The sequence below is a fragment of the Onthophagus taurus genome, chromosome 7 (genome assembly GCF_036711975.1).
Source record: "Onthophagus taurus isolate NC chromosome 7, IU_Otau_3.0, whole genome shotgun sequence".
Lineage (NCBI taxonomy): Eukaryota > Metazoa > Arthropoda > Insecta > Coleoptera > Scarabaeidae > Onthophagus > Onthophagus taurus.
Window position 1 is genome coordinate 11,316,464 of NC_091972.1, and position 19,419 is coordinate 11,335,882.

The window sequence follows — 19,419 nt, forward strand, 5'->3', positions numbered from 1 at the left end:
GAACGGTCTTTAACAGCAGTTCTCAAACTATCTTTGGTAAATTAATGAAAATAATTAAATAAAAATATAATTAATTATTAATTCACATATGTTATTGAATCAAGTACTTAATTGATGAGTCTATTATATCTTGAAGAAATGATTTTTAAGTTTGATCTTTTAACCTAATTAGATTACAAGAACTGATGGAGTGTCGCAGAATAAAGTTTGTGTGGAAGATCCTTTCTATTACAAAACATTTAAGAATTTCAGCGTTTGGCATTTTGTTTGTATAATTACTAAAACAAAGATTGATTAATCGGTTTTAAGTCATATAGTATGGAGTTTTTAGAAAGTATGTTTTAGTAATAAATTAGTTAATAATAAAATTAATTATACTGCTAATTTTTAAGGAGAATATCGCATCGATGTTTTTATATGTATTGATATTTTGAAAACATATTTTAAAGTTTTGGTTCCCTTTAATTCTTTCTACTATTTTTGGGTGAGGGCTGCATCGATTAATTATTCTTCATTATCTGGTAGCAGTGCAGCCTCTTTTGCCATTTTTTTTGTAAAAGCTGTCTTAAATTGACGTGGCTTTGAAACAAGCTAAAGCTTAAATCTAGGATCAAGTATTGTTGTTAAAACTTACATCCTCCATATACTCAAATCTTCTAAGCTAAAGCTACAGCTATTTAACTTTTAACTAAAATTAAAATGTGTGCACAACATTCCATGTACAAATCTAGACTGCTCACTGGTTTTTAAGTATTCCTCCAGATATCAGCAATTATCATGACTGCATTAGTACATTATAAGTTTTCTTTGATTCTTGCTATAACTGTTTCACATTCAGAGTTTAATCTATCGTTAAATATATCTCGGATAGATAATTTATATAAAGGTACGGTACTTTTCCGTAATTTTGTTTACAGTTTTAACGGGCTGATTAAATTGGTGACTTAATTAATTAAGTAATATTCTAAATACGCGCTATGAAATGACAGAATAATTAGAGCTTCTGACTGATTACTAACCAGTTTTTCCATCTTGTGTCATTACAACGGTTATGTCTGCGTATTAGAGTATACAAACAGAATGGTGTATACAAGTATCAAATCATATACAAAAACATAAAAAAAGGGTAGATGAGACTTGAGGGCAATCTCATTTACTCACATAGAGAGCGAATGAGTACAAAATCTTCAACCGCTAAACTAAAAATTGGCGTTTTTATTTATTTTTAATGTACCAATGTTGGATGTTAATATTAATGGTAGAATACGTTAAGATAAAAGAAATGAATTATTATGTCACTAAAATGAGTATGTACTTAGGTTATATTAGATATATTAGTAAATATTAAATATATTATAAAAATAGCTCGAAGTAATGTAACAAAGTCGAGCACGTTTTACATCATATGAATTTACTAAATCCACCAATTTAAAACAAAGCCATTGTAATTGTAAACACAATGATTCAATACAGTTTACTATTAACTGATAACAGATAAATACTCCAATACTTTTTAATTGCTCCACATTTCTTACACGTGCCATTCACGTTTAAACATCTACAGACACCTGCACCGCGTTTGAAAATAACCATTTTATATATATGCATCGACGAACCTGTATTTCATCGTCCGTGGGTTGTTTCCGTAGCCTTACCTAACCCCAAATATGTTACCGACAACGTTGCCAATAGTCCACATCTCTATAGGAAAACGATTTTAAATGTAGGTTTGCGAGAGTGAGAGGGTAAAGGGTGAAGTTGAACATGACAGAAGAAGTACAACTTCTCAAACTTGCCACGGGCCGCCTACTGTATCGCAATGTGACGCATTCGACATCCCACGTTTTATCACGTTTTGTTCGTAACTGTTGACAAATTGCTTCGTTCTATGCAATAAATCATCGAACGTCCCGTTAAACGGAGCTCAAAATCGACCGCAAATCGTTGTTCGGTTACTGCGGAAATGTCGGAAATCTGGAGCACACTTCAAACAACCATTTGAAACCGATTAACAGTTTCTTATTTATGCATAAAACAATACAAAACTAATCTGAATCAGAATATTTCAAAGAAATTCTTGGGTAAATTGAATTTTTTTATTGTTTCAGAATGGTATGCCTCTTTGGGAAGATTTAATTGCTAAAGCAACAAAATTACATTCAACATTAAGGTGAGTTAAGACCGTGTTTGCAAGCACGTGTCCGTAAACAATTACTTAATGTCATTGCCACGGTTTGACGCGTAATGTCTGACAATGCGACTTTTGCTGCAGGGCCGCGATCTTGGCTGTTACGGCCTATTTGGAAGCCTTCCAGAAGATAGCAGATGCCGCAACCAGCGCCAGAGGTGAGTTTTCATTACGACCCATTCATTATACCGGAAACGTTTCGTGGAAATCTCTTGCGAAAAATCTAAGCTGATAAATACTTGTTTCATACAAAGAAAGTAGGTGTTCGGTTTTGATGAGTCCTTTTTTATTATCTTGGTAGTAGCCGGTTTGTTCTCACGAAACCGGGGCAAACTATGTCCGGGGATTTCGTCGATGCAACCAACGTTCGTGATTAGCCGGAAAACGATTAAACGTGCGCAAGAGTCACGAAGTTCGTAGAGAACTTGCCACCACGAAGCGATACTTTGTCAGGGAAGATAGGGCACCCCCAGTGGGGTGCAACAACCTTTGTTGGAACTGTTATGAAATGGGTCAATCGATGTGCTTCGTGTGCACGAGTTAGAACAAAAAAATCTAAATTAATATTTTTATTGAGATATTATTGCACATAATTGAAACTCAATTCAAGTTAGTAATAAATTTTAATTGAAAATAACAGGAACTGGTTGATAACAATACAAAGGTGATTCATATTACAGGAAATCGTAATAATTACGTTTTATATCAATGAACTTTAATCGTATTGTTATTCGCACTGCGCGCAAAAAAATAAAAGCAAATTCAAGTGGTGGTTCTTTAATATTTTTACTTCTCATAGTTACAAATAGAATGATAAATCAATTAATAATTATCTAAAGCTTTCTTCAGATTCCACAAGTATATTGCTGGTTCTTGCATTAGGCAACTTTTAAATGCGCATTCAAGTGTTAAGGAACCGCACTCCAAAAGCTTTCATTGCTTCACCAGACTCAATAAAGTTAAATTTAGCGGTTCTATATGTACATTCTAAAGCTATTGTAACATTTTGTTTACTAAAATCGTTAAAATTTGCTTCAAAATCAATTCGTATGAATGATTTGTCATTTTTACTTATCTATTATTATAGACTTTTTTGTAATAACATCACTAAAAACGAATCGATTTTATTTTTAACTTATTATTTTCCAACTTTCATTATCAAACCACATTGTTTTTAAAGTGTTTTCGAAATGAAATATCTATCATAAAGTAAATATTATGAAAATACCGAGTAATAAAATAAATTGGGTGAAAGTTATACGTGTTTTTAGCATAAACAATTTTCTTATTAATAGTTAATAATTGCGGCTGGTAAATTTCAAATCAAGATCGTTGAAGATGAAAACAAAAATAATTACACGCACCTGTTACTTCGAAATTAAAACGTTCGCTGTTTTCAAAGCGAACCGCGCTTTGTTACGTTTTCCTTCATTCACGAGACTTTCACCCTTGCCCATTTTTACGCTTTTTAGCTCGTTTTAATATCTCGGGCGGGAGAGATAACTGACTAAGCGCTCTATAACTTTTCAGGATTATAGGCGTGAATATTAATAGAGCAGCACATCCTAATTAATGTTTTCGGGTCGTTTCGCTTTCATCGACCCCTTTTGGTTGTCTGAACAAGCCCTTTATTACTTCCACCCTAACGGAACCGTCTAAATATAGGTTTCGAAAGGTTCTTCTATCGATTGAGAAACGCGTATTAAAAAGAGATTGTATTAATATTTGAACTGAAAATCGTTCGGTCAACTCGTGCGCCTTGTCCTGACACATCAAAAACAGTTATATAGCAGACAGTTACGCCAATACACACTCACACATTCACAAACAGAGTGCCATCTGTCCGTTGGTCGTGTTGAGATTATTACTTCGATGTTTGACTGGAAAACAATTATCCCGTTAGTTTGCACATTAAATTCAATATCGAATCTATTCTAATTTGAGTTGGATGATAGGTGTCATCAATCTCTCGCTCTCCGAAGGTCATATTAAACAATCGTTGACCTTAAAATAAGTGTAAATTACTGGAATAATCCATAGCAGATTTTATTAATGTCGATTTACTCATCGATTGTATATTCGTTGTTACAGACCGCGGAAAGTGAACACACAAAGAAAGCTATTTAGAAGGATCACATCTGTTCCGTCATTGCAACTTTGCACAGCTGGTCAAAGAAACTATAACTACAATAGTTCGCATAACTTACTTCTTTGAGATCGTATTTCAATGTCATCTGCAAATTTCTTAGCTGAAGTTTTTGAATATTTTGTCGACTTAAATTATAACCTTGATTAACTTAGATATAGTAAAATCTCGATATTATGGACTAATACGGGAAAGGGAGGGAGTGTCCGTTATATAAAAAAAAGTTTAATTTGCAGTTTAAAGACTTTGAAGATGCTGAAGACGGCTAAACCCGAAACTTTCTAGTTCTAGATCTAGTGTTAGTTTTAGTTCAGTGAAAAATATACAACAATATAACGCTGAATAAGAACTAAAACTAGAACTAGAAACATTCGAGTTTAGCAGTTTGAACATGTTCTATACAGTGTCAGAAAAGTTTTAGGGTTGGGTTGGCTTGAGTTCGGTTGGGTTGGGTTGGCTTCACCAATCAAACCCAAGCCAACCCAACCCTTTTTTTTCTTTATACATATAACCCTCCAGTAGATTACTGCAGACGGGCCGGAATACGCTTTCCTGTTTAAGACTTCGGCCTGCGACGCTGTATCGACTTCCTTTTCACAAATGCATACTCTCTTCCTCTGTCGTCGCATCTCTCTGCCGTATCCAATCTTCTCCCGCTTTCCAGTTCAAGTAACACACCTTGCTCTCAAGCATAATTCCACCGCAGCTTTCCGGTGTCATCACTCTCCCCAGTTTCATGCTTAACTTCTTTCTCATTTCCTTCCATCTATCACAGTGGTAGAAGGTGTGTTCCACATCGTCCACTTGCCCGCACTATATACATAACTCATTTTCAGCTCTTTTATGTACTTATGGATGTGCCTTGAAGCAGCCATGGCTGCTCAACCAACTTTCCCAGTGTTTTCTCTCCATCTATTTTCCCATTCTGCCATAGTGTCCACTACATTTATTCCATCCTCTTCCGTATGTGATATTCTTCTTTTAACCATTAGGTCGATAGGTGGTGAACCTTCCAGGACAAGGATTAACATGCATTCCCTTCTCTCCCCTCTCCCAAAAGTCTCCTCGATTGCATCCAGTGTTGATTTACCTATCGTAAAACCGAACTGGTTGTTGGAGATTCCTCCTTTTGCCTCTAACTCCTCTAAAATTCGTTCCTTTATGATGCCTTCATACAGTTTACCAAAACAGTTCAACAAACAGATGGGCCTATATGAATTTGTTGATTTTTCTATTAAAACAAGTTTAGCCGTTTTCCAGATTCTCGGAAAATGGCAATTTTTGAGCACTATGTTGTACATGTCTACCAGTTTTTGAGTTTCGACCATCAGCACGTCCTTCAGACTTTCTAGCGTTATCTTATCTAGGCCTAGAGCCTTAGGTTTTTCTCATGCGTTATTAATCCTTTTGTTGTTACTTCTCTGCATAGTTCTTCTGCACCAACCGGTTTTCTTTCCCATTTCATACCACTTCCCGCAGGGAATAATTCACTGATCAGTTCGGCAGCTTCTTCTTCACTCATTATTACTTTTGCCAGATGTTTTATTTTCTTAAGCTCGATTTTATATGCATCACCCCATAGATCTTGTTCCAGTTCATTACATGGTTTTCGCCTTCTTTATTTCGTGTCTAAGTTGTAAGCCAACCCAACTCAACCAAACTCAAGCTAACCCAACTCTAAAGCTATTCTGACACTGGCTAAACCCGAATATTTGTATTTCTACGGACACTCCCATCTGAGTCCGTTATAATAAGCCGTCTTAAGAGACGCACTGCTAAACCCGAAACTTTCTAGTTCTAGATCTGATGTTAGTTTTAGTTCAGTAAAAAATATATGTACAACAATCTAACGCTGAATAACAACTAGAATACTGGCATTTCGAACATCTACGGCTATCATAGACATTTTTTCCTTTTGCCTCTTCTATGTTTATCGCACTTTTTTGCTTCTGCCACGACTCTTCGATGGCATCGGTCGTGGATCTTTCCTTTCTGAAGTCAAATTCATCTTTTGACAGTACATCCACTTCTATTCAACTGTTATTCTGCTTTTAATCAGTGACTCATAGATCTTACCAACACAACCCAACCCAATCGAACCCAACCCAGCTGAACTCAAGCCAACCCAACCCTAAAGCTTTTCTGACACTGTACAGGTTTTTTAGTTCTAGGATTATTTTTAGTTCTGGTGCTAGTGTCAGCCCTAGTTTTAGTTGTTATACACCGTTAGATAGTTGAATATTTTTATTGTACTTAAACTAGAACTATCACTAGATCAAGAACTAGAAAGATTCGGGTTTAGCTGTCTTAATTGACTCGCGGCTAAACCCGAATGTTTCTAATTTTAGGTCTAGTGTTAGTTCCACTTTTAGTTCAATAAAAATATATAACAATCTAGCGCTGAATAACAATTAAATCTAAAACTTTAGAAAACTTTATAGGCCTACGTTATTTAATAAACGTTTATTATGCAATTGAACATGCATATTCAAATCAATATACAATTATTATAACTGATTAAATAACATGTGACTATTCAATCGATCCTGAACCAGTTAATTTTCTAGTGCATTCTATCAATTGAATAATATAGGTCTTCTTCTTTATAAAAGTCTAAACCAAAGTAACCCGATGTTCTAGTCGTTGACACGAAGAACAATCGTGCTAACTAAATTGTGTAAGTGACCCTAATTCAGTAATCGACCATTTCGAATGTCACGTTTTAAGTCCACGTAAATAAACCATCGTATTTCTCGAAGTCTGACATCCCCTCAGCAGACATTCTCGATTGGTTTAATACTGATTTATGCCCATTCTGATTTGGCGTGCAATTTTATCCGGTGTAAATGAGTTTTACATCTTGTAAATAGGATGTATCAAATTTACTTTACGTTCAAAATACAATAGTAATGTTAACTGGTAATTTTCAGAAACAATTTCTATATCAATTTCCTGTTTAGTGTTGACCGGTCCTTCACATTTCATATCATAACGATAACAACTTAAGAAGGTAACGAGGGACATTGGCCACGAAGTTATTTCTCGCAGAAATTGTTCAGGTTCATTGGATGAAGCGAACGTTTTATTCGAATCGCATCGTTATTATTATTATCAGTCTTTAATAGTAAGCAAGTGATACGGGATGACTCATAAACGGTTTCGAATTGTTATCTTATCGTTACAGGCGCCTTAGCCACATGTTTTTTTTATTGCAAAACTGTTTGCTGGTGCGGCACAGATTATTATAAACTGGGGCAACGCCGTGAATAAAGAATAACCCCTAAGATTATTTTTAAATGTAATGCTCTATTTTCGTGTACTAGGAACTTGTAAACGAAACATTAAAAGATTTTTTTTGAGCAATCGAATTGTAAACGTAACTTTTAGTGGAATAAGTAAAATAAACATCTGCAAAAAAGTTTGTTTAATATACAGGCTAAATTTACTTCAAAACACAGTAAACAGATGGAGTTTTTGTAAATCATAGTAGATTATGATCAAATATTTTTTGCTTATCTGTACCTGGAAAAATAGCGAAAACCAACAAAAATAGAATGCATAATAAATAACAATTTCAGTAATCATTTCTGGCACTCATTGTATTTCCTACGAATGCACCAACAAAAAGCGATAAAGAATTTTTCTATCATAAATAACCGGAAGTTAACAAAAGACATTTTAACAACCAAATTAAAATAATTTTATTATCGTGCATTCTTAAAATTCTTAAAGCCTGGCCCATGTGGTGTTTGCCTCGTCGTATCTTACGAACTGTAACAAACCGCAAACGACAAGCTGTTGTTAGCTAGCGAAAATCAACCTTCTTGTGGCGAAGGAAAACCTTTGTAAGAAAGTCACCCAGGCGACGACGACATTAAAGTAGCAGGAGCCGTTGACCCGCTTGTTTACGCACCTGATCCTGCGCCTTAGGACAGGGACAATGCAGGAAGAGGAGAGAACAAGGACGCTATGTGCAACGACAGATGCGTTAAACAGGAGGCATCTAAGAAAAAAAAAAACACGAAGCCTTTTTTTACGTGAGGGCCGTTGTATAAGCGGGAGAGCTTTTTTTTAAGCGCGAGCGCAGCTTTAGCTAATGAACTATGGTACTACCAGTGATATCAAAAGCTGAAAAGTGCTTTATTCAAGTGCTTGTAAGAATAATTGACTACCTATTTTCATTTTGGTTGATGAAACAAGAAAAATAAGAGATTGCATTTTTTAATATTAATTTACAACTTTTTTATTTTGATTATTTTTATTTATTTATGTTTTGTTTTCAGGTGCTACCAGAGAAATTGGAACTGCCCTTACGAGAATTTGTTTAAGACAGAAAGCCGTAGAAGCGAAAATGAAAACGTTTACGAGGTAAAAATCTTTTTAATTATAACCTAATTATTATCAAATTAATTTTTTATCAATTTTTTGAGGTAACGTTTTTTTAAATGTTTTTATTAATTATGGATGAATGGCATGTGATATATATCACGGGTTTTGGATCTATTAGAAACCTAACCAAGCCAGGAAATTATTAGTTACATATTGGTTAACCCGGAAATTAGATTTAGATGCATATTATTGCAATTAAATATACACTAGAGTAGAGTACCGAGAATCCGAGGAACCAGAATTCCTAAAGGTTTACTTTAGGAATTCTGGTGTACAAATAAGAGGAATTATGTGAAATTTCATTAAAGTTCCGCAGCATTATTTCGCAAGCAAGTTAATTAATAATTTAATATGGCGTGCTTTGACCGGTGTGAAGACAGCAGTAAAAGATAGCAGTAAAAATTTCCGATGATACCCGAACGCCCATAGACGTCCGTAATACCGGACATACGGGGGCTCAATTTTTTCGAACAAAAAAACATTACATTATCAACTTAAGAAGTTAATTACAGTATATTAAAAGTAATTAATATATTTATCACTAATATCAAGGTACAATCAGCAATTTTAATTAAAATAACTGGCTCCAGCTCCCTTATTGGTTCGAAGATCCGCACCAAACTTTATATACGCCTTCTAGACATGATAAGAAATATATTTATCGAAAGAAACTCCACTTGCAAAGGGTCCGCGGGGGTGAACTACCCCGCAGTAGATTATAATTTGCTCTACCGCCCTTATTCGGTAAAAGATCCGAACCAAACTTTACACAAGTGATCTAGACTACGTTAGAATCAAATATCCGTTAACAATTTCCACTTGCATAGGGACCGCGGGGGTGAACTACCCACCAGTAGATTTGAATTACCCCTACCGCCCTTATTCGGGCGAAGATCCGAACCAAACTTTACAAAAATCTTCTAGACTACATTAGAATCAAATATCCGTTAACAATTTCCACTTGCATAGGGACCGCGGGGGTGAACTACCCACCAGTAGATTTTAATTACCCCTACCGCCCTTATTCGGGCGAAGATCCGAACCAAACTTTACACAAATCTTCTAAACTACATTAGAATCAAATATCCGTTAACAATTTCCACTTGCATAGGGACCGCGGGGGTGAACTACCCACCAGTAGATTTTAATTACCCCTACCGCCCTTATTCGGTCGAAGATCCGAACCAAACTTTACACAAATCTTCTAAACCACATTAGAATCAAATATCCGTTAACAATTTCCACTTGCATAGGGACCGCGGGGGTGAACTACCCACCAGTAGATTTGAATTACCCCTACCGCCCTTATTCGGGCGAAGATCCGAACCAAACTTTACACAAATCTTCTAGACTACATTAGAATCAAGTATCCGTTAACAATTTCCACTTGCATAGGGACCGCGGGGGTGAACTACCCACCAGTAGATTTTAATTACCCCTACCGCCCTTATTCGGGCGAAGATCCGAACCAAACTTTACACAAATCTTCTAAACTACATTAGAATCAAATATCCGTTAACAATTTCCACTTGCATAGGGACCGCGGGGGTGAACTACCCACCAGTAGATTTTAATTACCCCTACCGCCCTTATTCGGTCGAAAATCCGAACCAAACTTTACACAAATCTTCTAAACCACATTAGAATCAAATATCCGTTAACAATTTCCACTTGCATAGGGACCGCGGGGGTGAACTACCCACCAGTAGATTTGAATTACCCCTACCGCCCTTATTCGGGCGAAGATCCGAACCAAACTTTACACAAATCTTCTAGACTACATTAGAATCAAGTATCCGTTAACAATTTCCACTTGCATAGGGACCGCGGGGGTGAACTACCCACCAGTAGATTTTAATTACCCCTACCGCCCTTATTCGGGCGAAGATCCGAACCAAACTTTACACAAATCTTCTAAACTACATTAGAATCAAATATCCGTTAACAATTTCCACTTGCATAGGGACCGCGGGGGTGAACTACCCACCAGTAGATTTTAATTACCCCTACCGCCCTTATTCGGTCGAAGATCCGAACCAAACTTTACACAAATCTTCTAAACCACATTAGAATCAAATATCCGTTAACAATTTCCACTTGCATAGGGACCGCGGGGGTGAACTACCCACCAGTAGATTTGAATTACCCCTACCGCCCTTATTCGGGCGAAGATCCGAACCAAACTTTACACAAATCTTCTAAACTACATTAGAATCAAATATCCGTTAACAATTTCCACTTGCATAGGGACCGCGGGGGTGAACTACCCACCAGTAGATTTTAATTACCCCTATCGCCCTTATTCGGTCGAAGATCCGAACCAAACTTTACACAAATCTTCTAAACCACATTAGAATCAAATATCCGTTAACAATTTCCACTTGCATAGGGACCGCGGGGGTGAACTACCCACCAGTAGATTTGAATTACCCCTACCGCCCTTATTCGGGCGAAGATCCGAACCAAACTTTACACAAATCTTCTAGACTACATTAGAATCAAATATCCGTTAACAATTTCCACTTGCATAGGGACCGCGGGGGTGAACTACCCACCAGTAGATTTTAATTACCCCTACCGCCCTTATTCGGGCGAAGATCCGAACCAAACTTTACACAAATCTTCTAAACTACATTAGAATCAAATATCCGTTAACAATTTCCACTTGCATAGGGACCGCGGGGGTGAACTACCCACCAGTAGATTTTAATTACCCCTACCGCCCTTATTCGGTCGAAGATCCGAACCAAACTTTACACAAATCTTCTAAACCACATTAGAATCAAATATCCGTTAACAATTTCCACTTGCATAGGGACCGCGGGGGTGAACTACCCACCAGTAGATTTGAATTACCCCTACCGCCCTTATTCGGGCGAAGATCCGAACCAAACTTTACACAAATCTTCTAAACCACATTAGAATCAAATATCCGTTAACAATTTTCACTTGCATAGGGACCGCGGGGGTAAACTACCCACCGGTAGATTTAAATTACCAATACGAAGGGTAGCGTTGACACAAATGGTCAAATGTGTCAAAACTATATAGTAACTAGAAAAACCAGGAGGTCGACTTTATCCTTTCGGGTAAAATTATATGGGAAATAATTAATAAAAAACGCGCCAACAAAATAGACAAAATTAAAGCCAAATTCGATCCAAATGATGTCAATGATTACTTTATTAAGGTACCTCTTGAACTACTAAATGGCTTAAAAAAGTCCAACATAAATGATAAGTTTGATTGCCTTTTGCAAAAAATTAATGTTGCTGATTGTGGGTTTTCCATTGATCAAGCAACATTTGTTGAGGTTCGTGACATAATAAACTCGCTAACATACATGGATGATTGCCGTAGGTCCTTTACAAACCATAATATACTGACCTTTCCGTCATTGTACATTTTGGAATGTGTAATATTTGTAAGGCGAAATCTCGACGACTTTATTAGTCATGACACTTTACATAAATATCGGACTAGAAACGGTACCCAACTGAGACCGACCTTTTGTAGACTAGGTCGAAGTCAGTGCCATTTTAAATTTCTTTGAGTAATATATTTAAAATTATAAATTATAAATTTATGATATTTTTAAAAAGAGAGGATTCTGTTTGGGCAGTATTACCAATTCCTCATATGAAAGTGATGGCATCTCCATTTTTATGTAGGAAGCTAAATCTTGACAAGTTAGTGCATCCATTTTTTGTGCCATTTTAGGAAAGCTAATAATAAATTCTTAAAAACTATTGGAAAATAATAAAATAATGTCAACTCAATATTAAAGAAGCAATACCTACAATGAATAAGAACGAAAAAGAAAACGAATGTTAAACGAAAATAAATGAAATAAAACAAAGAAATATATTTAAAAATACTAAATCAACAACAGTTATTGACTAAACGTGATAATGAGATTTAAAGAAATAGCAATATATGAACGTAAAACACAACCAAAGCACTCAAATAAAACAGATAAATAAAAAATAACCAATAAAAATCAGACCCTCGCAAATGTCAGCTGATATACCGAAAGCAATAATAGCATTAATCGAAATAACAAAATCAAATTGAAAATGGACACATCCAAAATTTACCCACTGTAAACAATACAATCGACTGGTTTGAATAACTTCAATGCGTCAACTATGTGAGTTCTCGACAGGTTCTCAACCACTATGACCTAGTAAACACGAAAACAGACAAAACGGTTATTCCCCATGAGATCGTATGTATCAGTTGTTAGTCGATAAAGTTTGAACGAGGTTCAAATCCTTAATATAAGCTACTAATAAATTTAGTAGATGGCGCATTTTCCTACTATTTTATAAAATAATATATTATAATTATGACAGTATGTTTGCATATACTACAATTAAATGAGAAAGAATAAATTAATAATATTAATATATAAATTAATTATAATATAAACTTAATATATAAATTTATAATATTATATAATCTACTGGTGAGAGTTCACCCCCGCGGTCCCTATGCAAGTGAAAATTGTTAACGGATATTTGATTCTAATGTAGTCTAGAAGATTTGTGTAAAGTTTGGTTCGGATCTTCGCCCGAATAAGGGCGGTAGGGGCAATTAAAATCTACTGGTGGGTAGTTCACCCCCGCGGTCCCTATGCAAGTGGAAATTGTTAACGGATATTTGATTCTAATGTGGTTTAGAAGATTTGTGTAAAGTTTGGTTCGGATCTTCGACCGAATAAGGGCGGTAGGGGTAATTAAAATCTACTGGTGGGTAGTTCACCCCCGCGGTCCCTATGCAAGTGGAAATTGTTAACGGATATTTGATTCTAATGTGGTTTAGAAGATTTGTGTAAAGTTTGGTTCGGATCTTCGCCCGAATAAGGGCGGTAGGGGTAATTAAAATCTACTGGTGGGTAGTTCACCCCCGCGGTCCCTATGCAAGTGGAAATTGTTAACGGATATTTGATTCTAATGTAGTTTAGAAGATTTGTGTAAAGTTTGGTTCGGATCTTCGCCCGAATAAGGGCGGTAGGGGTAATTCAAATCTACTGGTGGGTAGTTCACCCCCGCGGTCCCTATGCAAGTGGAAATTGTTAACGGATATTTGATTCTAATGTGGTTTAGAAGATTTGTGTAAAGTTTGGTTCGGATCTTCGCCCGAATAAGGGCGGTAGGGGTAATTAAAATCTACTGGTGGGTAGTTCACCCCCGCGGTCCCTATGCAAGTGGAAATTGTTAACGGATATTTGATTCTAATGTAGTTTAGAAGATTTGTGTAAATTTTGGTTCGGATCTTCGCCCGAATAAGGGCTGTAGGGGTAATTAAAATCTACTGGTGGGTAGTTCACCCCCGCGGTCCCTATGCAAGTGGAAATTGTTAACGGATATTTGATTCTAATGTAGTCTAGAAGATTTGTGTAAAGTTTGGTTCGGATCTTCGCCCGAATAAGGGCGGTAGGGGTAATTCAAATCTACTGGTGGGTAGTTCACCCCCGCGGTCCCTATGCAAGTGGAAATTGTTAACGGATATTTGATTCTAATGTGGTTTAGAAGATTTGTGTAAAGTTTGGTTCGGATCTTCGCCCGAATAAGGGCGGTAGGGGTAATTAAAATCTACTGGTGGGTAGTTCACCCCCGCGGTCCCTATGCAAGTGGAAATTGTTAACGGATATTTGATTCTAATGTAGTTTAGAAGATTTGTGTAAAGTTTGGTTCGGATCTTCGCCCGAATAAGGGCTGTAGGGGTAATTAAAATCTACTGGTGGGTAGTTCACCCCCGCGGTCCCTATGCAAGTGGAAATTGTTAACGGATATTTGATTCTAATGTAGTCTAGAAGATTTGTGTAAAGTTTGGTTCGGATCTTCGCCCGAATAAGGGCGGTAGGGGTAATTCAAATCTACTGGTGGGTAGTTCACCCCCGCGGTCCCTATGCAAGTGGAAATTGTTAACGGATATTTGATTCTAATGTGGTTTAGAAGATTTGTGTAAAGTTTGGTTCGGATCTTCGCCCGAATAAGGGCGGTAGGGGTAATTCAAATCTACTGGTGGGTAGTTCACCCCCGCGGTCCCTATGCAAGTGGAAATTGTTAACGGATATTTGATTCTAATGTAGTCTAGAAGATTTGTGTAAAGTTTGGTTCGGATCTTCGCCCGAATAAGGGCTGTAGGGGTAATTAAAATCTACTGGTGGGTAGTTCACCCCCGCGGTCCCTATGCAAGTGGAAATTGTTAACGGATATTTGATTCTAATGTAGTCTAGAAGATTTGTGTAAAGTTTGGTTCGGATCTTCGCCCGAATAAGGGCGGTAGGGGTAATTCAAATCTACTGGTGGGTAGTTCACCCCCGCGGTCCCTATGCAAGTGGAAATTGTTAACGGATATTTGATTCTAATGTGGTTTAGAAGATTTGTGTAAAGTTTGGTTCGGATCTTCGCCCGAATAAGGGCGGTAGGGGTAATTCAAATCTACTGGTGGGTAGTTCACCCCCGCGGTCCCTATGCAAGTGGAAATTGTTAACGGATATTTGATTCTAATGTGGTTTAGAAGATTTGTGTAAAGTTTGGTTCGGATCTTCGCCCGAATAAGGGCGGTAGGGGTAATTAAAATCTACTGGTGGGTAGTTCACCCCCGCGGTCCCTATGCAAGTGGAAATTGTTAACGGATATTTGATTCTAATGTAGTTTAGAAGATTTGTGTAAATTTTGGTTCGGATCTTCGCCCGAATAAGGGCTGTAGGGGTAATTAAAATCTACTGGTGGGTAGTTCACCCCCGCGGTCCCTATGCAAGTGGAAATTGTTAACGGATATTTGATTCTAATGTAGTCTAGAAGATTTGTGTAAAGTTTGGTTCGGATCTTCGCCCGAATAAGGGCGGTAGGGGTAATTCAAATCTACTGGTGGGTAGTTCACCCCCGCGGTCCCTATGCAAGTGGAAATTGTTAACGGATATTTGATTCTAATGTGGTTTAGAAGATTTGTGTAAAGTTTGGTTCGGATCTTCGCCCGAATAAGGGCGGTAGGGGTAATTCAAATCTACTGGTGGGTAGTTCACCCCCGCGGTCCCTATGCAAGTGGAAATTGTTAACGGATATTTGATTCTAATGTAGTCTAGAAGATTTGTGTAAAGTTTGGTTCGGATCTTCGCCCGAATAAGGGCTGTAGGGGTAATTAAAATCTACTGGTGGGTAGTTCACCCCCGCGGTCCCTATGCAAGTGGAAATTGTTAACGGATATTTGATTCTAATGTAGTCTAGAAGATTTGTGTAAAGTTTGGTTCGGATCTTCGCCCGAATAAGGGCGGTAGGGGTAATTCAAATCTACTGGTGGGTAGTTCACCCCCGCGGTCCCTATGCAAGTGGAAATTGTTAACGGATATTTGATTCTAATGTGGTTTAGAAGATTTGTGTAAAGTTTGGTTCGGATCTTCGCCCGAATAAGGGCGGTAGGGGTAATTCAAATCTACTGGTGGGTAGTTCACCCCCGCGGTCCCTATGCAAGTGGAAATTGTTAACGGATATTTGATTCTAATGTGGTTTAGAAGATTTGTGTAAAGTTTGGTTCGGATCTTCGCCCGAATAAGGGCGGTAGGGGTAATTCAAATCTACTGGTGGGTAGTTCACCCCCGCGGTCCCTATGCAAGTGGAAATTGTTAACGGATATTTGATTCTAATGTGGTTTAGAAGATTTGTGTAAAGTTTGGTTCGGATCTTCGCCCGAATAAGGGCGGTAGGGGTAATTCAAATCTACTGGTGGGTAGTTCACCCCCGCGGTCCCTATGCAAGTGGAAATTGTTAACGGATATTTGATTCTAATGTGGTTTAGAAGATTTGTGTAAAGTTTGGTTCGGATCTTCGCCCGAATAAGGGCGGTAGGGGTAATTCAAATCTACTGGTGGGTAGTTCACCCCCGCGGTCCCTATGCAAGTGGAAATTGTTAACGGATATTTGATTCTAATGTAGTCTAGAAGATTTGTGTAAAGTTTGGTTCGAATCTTCGCCCGAATAAGGGCGGTAGGGGTAATTAAAATCTACTGGTGGGTAGTTCACCCCCGCGGTCCCTATGCAAGTGGAAATTGTTAACGGATATTTGATTCTAATGTAGTCTAGAAGATTTGTGTAAAGTTTGGTTCGGATCTTCGCCCGAATAAGGGCGGTAGGGGTAATTCAAATCTACTGGTGGGTAGTTCACCCCCGCGGTCCCTATGCAAGTGGAAATTGTTAACGGATATTTGATTCTAACGTAGTCTAGATCACTTGTGTAAAGTTTGGTTCGGATCTTTGACCGAATAAGGGCGGTAGAACAAATTATAATCTACTGCGGGGTGGTTCACCCCCGCGGACCCTTTGCAAGTGGAATTTCTTTCGATAAATATATTTCTTATCATGTCTAGAAGGCGTATATAAAGTTTGGTGCGGATCTTCGAACCAATAAGGGAGCTGGAGCCAGTTATTTTAATTAAAATTGCTGATTGTACCTTGATATTAGTGATAAATATATTAATTACTTTTAATATACTGTAATTAACTTCTTAAGTTGATAATGTAATGTTTTTTTGTTCGAAAAAATTGAGCCCCCGTGTGTCCGGTATTACGGACGTCTATGGGCGTTCGGGTATCATCGGAAATTTTTACTGCTATCTTTTACTGCTGTCTTCACACCGGTCGTGCTTTGGACAACCAACTTGCTTGGTTGTTAGCAATTCTATTTCAATTATAAATCAGTGAATAATAAAATTAAAATTATAAAATTTTCAACAACACGATATCAATCATACACTTTGATGCTGTTTTTTTTAACATTTTTTGCAAGCTGTATTTGCACTGAAGTTTCTATTAGCTACAAGAATAATAGATCTGGAATATATATTTGATAACATGTTCCAATAAAAAAGTGAATGTTATTTATAAAAAGGTTTTTTTTAACAAGTATATCGATGGTATTTTTCCAAAAGGGCGAACGCGCCAAATTTGCGATTTTGACTTTTATGTACCAGATTATATATACGAATTCTACGGTCATTTTGGCAAAAGGCCGAACATATTAGGATCACAATAAGGAATTAGTAGCAAAAAAACTAAATTTACTCTGGGCGAACGTGCTGTAGACGTTTATCCAAAAGGACGAATATTCAGTACTCCTAACAATACTCCTAACAGAAGTGATACAAAAACTTCAAAAGTTGATAAGCGTGGAAAACATTTCCCAAAAAATAAAACCCCCATAGATAATGTCAATATAGTAATATCATTTATTAATAAACTCCCAGCAATCCCCTCGCATAATTGTAGGAAACACTACACGTAAATATCTACCAAGCGACTTTAATAATATCTCAAATGTGTACCGTATTTATGAGAAATATTTACAGGAAGAGGGAAAACTGAATTGTAAAGTCAGCCTTCAAGTTTTTAAAAAAATATTCAAAACGGAATTTAATATAGGTTTTCATGTACCGAAAAAAGACAAATGTTTTAAATGTGAGAACTACAAAAATACAGATAAAGATCAAATAACCAAGGATGAACAAAATGAATATGAAAGACATTTAAATGAGAAGAAATCAACAAATGAAATATTTATTAAGGATCAGAAGAAAGGACAGAATAATCCTGAGGTCTTGTGTACAAGTTTTGATCTTCAAAAAGTTTTGGGTACTCCGAATGGCGATAGTTTTATCTTGGCTTTTCTAGTAAATATGCTGTTTACAATCTAACATTTTACGAAAGCGTTTCAAGAAATGTTTATTGTTATCTTTGGGGAGAATCTGATGGAAAACGAGGGGCTAATGAAATATGTAGCATTATGTATAAATTGCGATAGTTGTGCAGGGCAGAATAAAAACCACCAAATGATTTGTTTTCTTCAGTGGTTTCTTAAATTATCGCTAAATTTAGAAAAAATATCTCTCAATTTTCTGCTGCCGGGACACTCATACATGCCTGTTGATTCAGTACACGGCACCATCGAACAAGCACATAAGAAAAAAATAATTTTTGCTCCATCAGAATGGCCTACTATTATTAGGAACGCTACACATAAACCTAGACCATATGAAGTTTTTAAGTTGAGTCACAAGGATTTTTTGGATTTTAAGTCATTTACTGACAATAATTTTCCAAAAGTATTTAAAACGGAGGGCGGTACAAACCTTAAAATGAGAATGTTAAGAAGAGTTTTTTTCACCAAAGACACTCCGGATTATTTCACTTGCAAAACATCTTTTACTGATTGCTCGCCATTATTAAAATTTACCTACCTGAAAATAAAGCTAGAAGAAGTTTCTCCGCAAACGCAAATAAACCCCAGAGAGCTTATAAAATAAAACTGCCAATAGCTGCAAAAAAATATATAGATTTACGAAAATTATGCACAAATGGAACTATACCGGCAAGTTATCACTCAGAGTTTCTTTCTATGGCTTATAAACCACACGTCTCTACGTGTGGTTTATAATATATTATTAATATATTATTTTATTCCACCTTTAAATGGTGGAATAAAATAAATTAATGGAGTGATTTGGGCGAATGGACTTTATTTTTTAACAAAAGGACTAATGTAGGGCGAATAGTCATTTCTTTAAAAAGCCTATCTGGAAAAAGGGCGAATATCCAAAAAAATTGTTTTTTTAGTTAACTGTTTGTAGTTTTATGTAATTTTTAGTGATTTTGTAAAATGGCGCGTTCGCCCTTTTGGAAAAACACCATCGATA

At 36.8% G+C, this 19,419-nt stretch overlaps 1 protein-coding gene across 6 annotated transcripts in view; it reads left to right on the top strand.

Moving 5' to 3' along the window:
- LOC111423802 (missing-in-metastasis) overlaps positions 1 to 19,419 on the top strand; it is a 40,401-nt gene that overhangs the window by 7,266 nt on the left and 13,716 nt on the right. For all 6 annotated transcript variants that reach the window (XM_023057159.2, XM_023057160.2, XM_023057161.2 and 3 more), the window contains exons 3-5: positions 2,109 to 2,170; positions 2,273 to 2,346; positions 8,618 to 8,702. In XM_023057159.2, the coding sequence (XP_022912927.1) occupies positions 2,109 to 2,170; positions 2,273 to 2,346; positions 8,618 to 8,702 (221 nt within the window). The remainder of the gene's footprint in view (positions 1 to 2,108; positions 2,171 to 2,272; positions 2,347 to 8,617; positions 8,703 to 19,419) is intronic.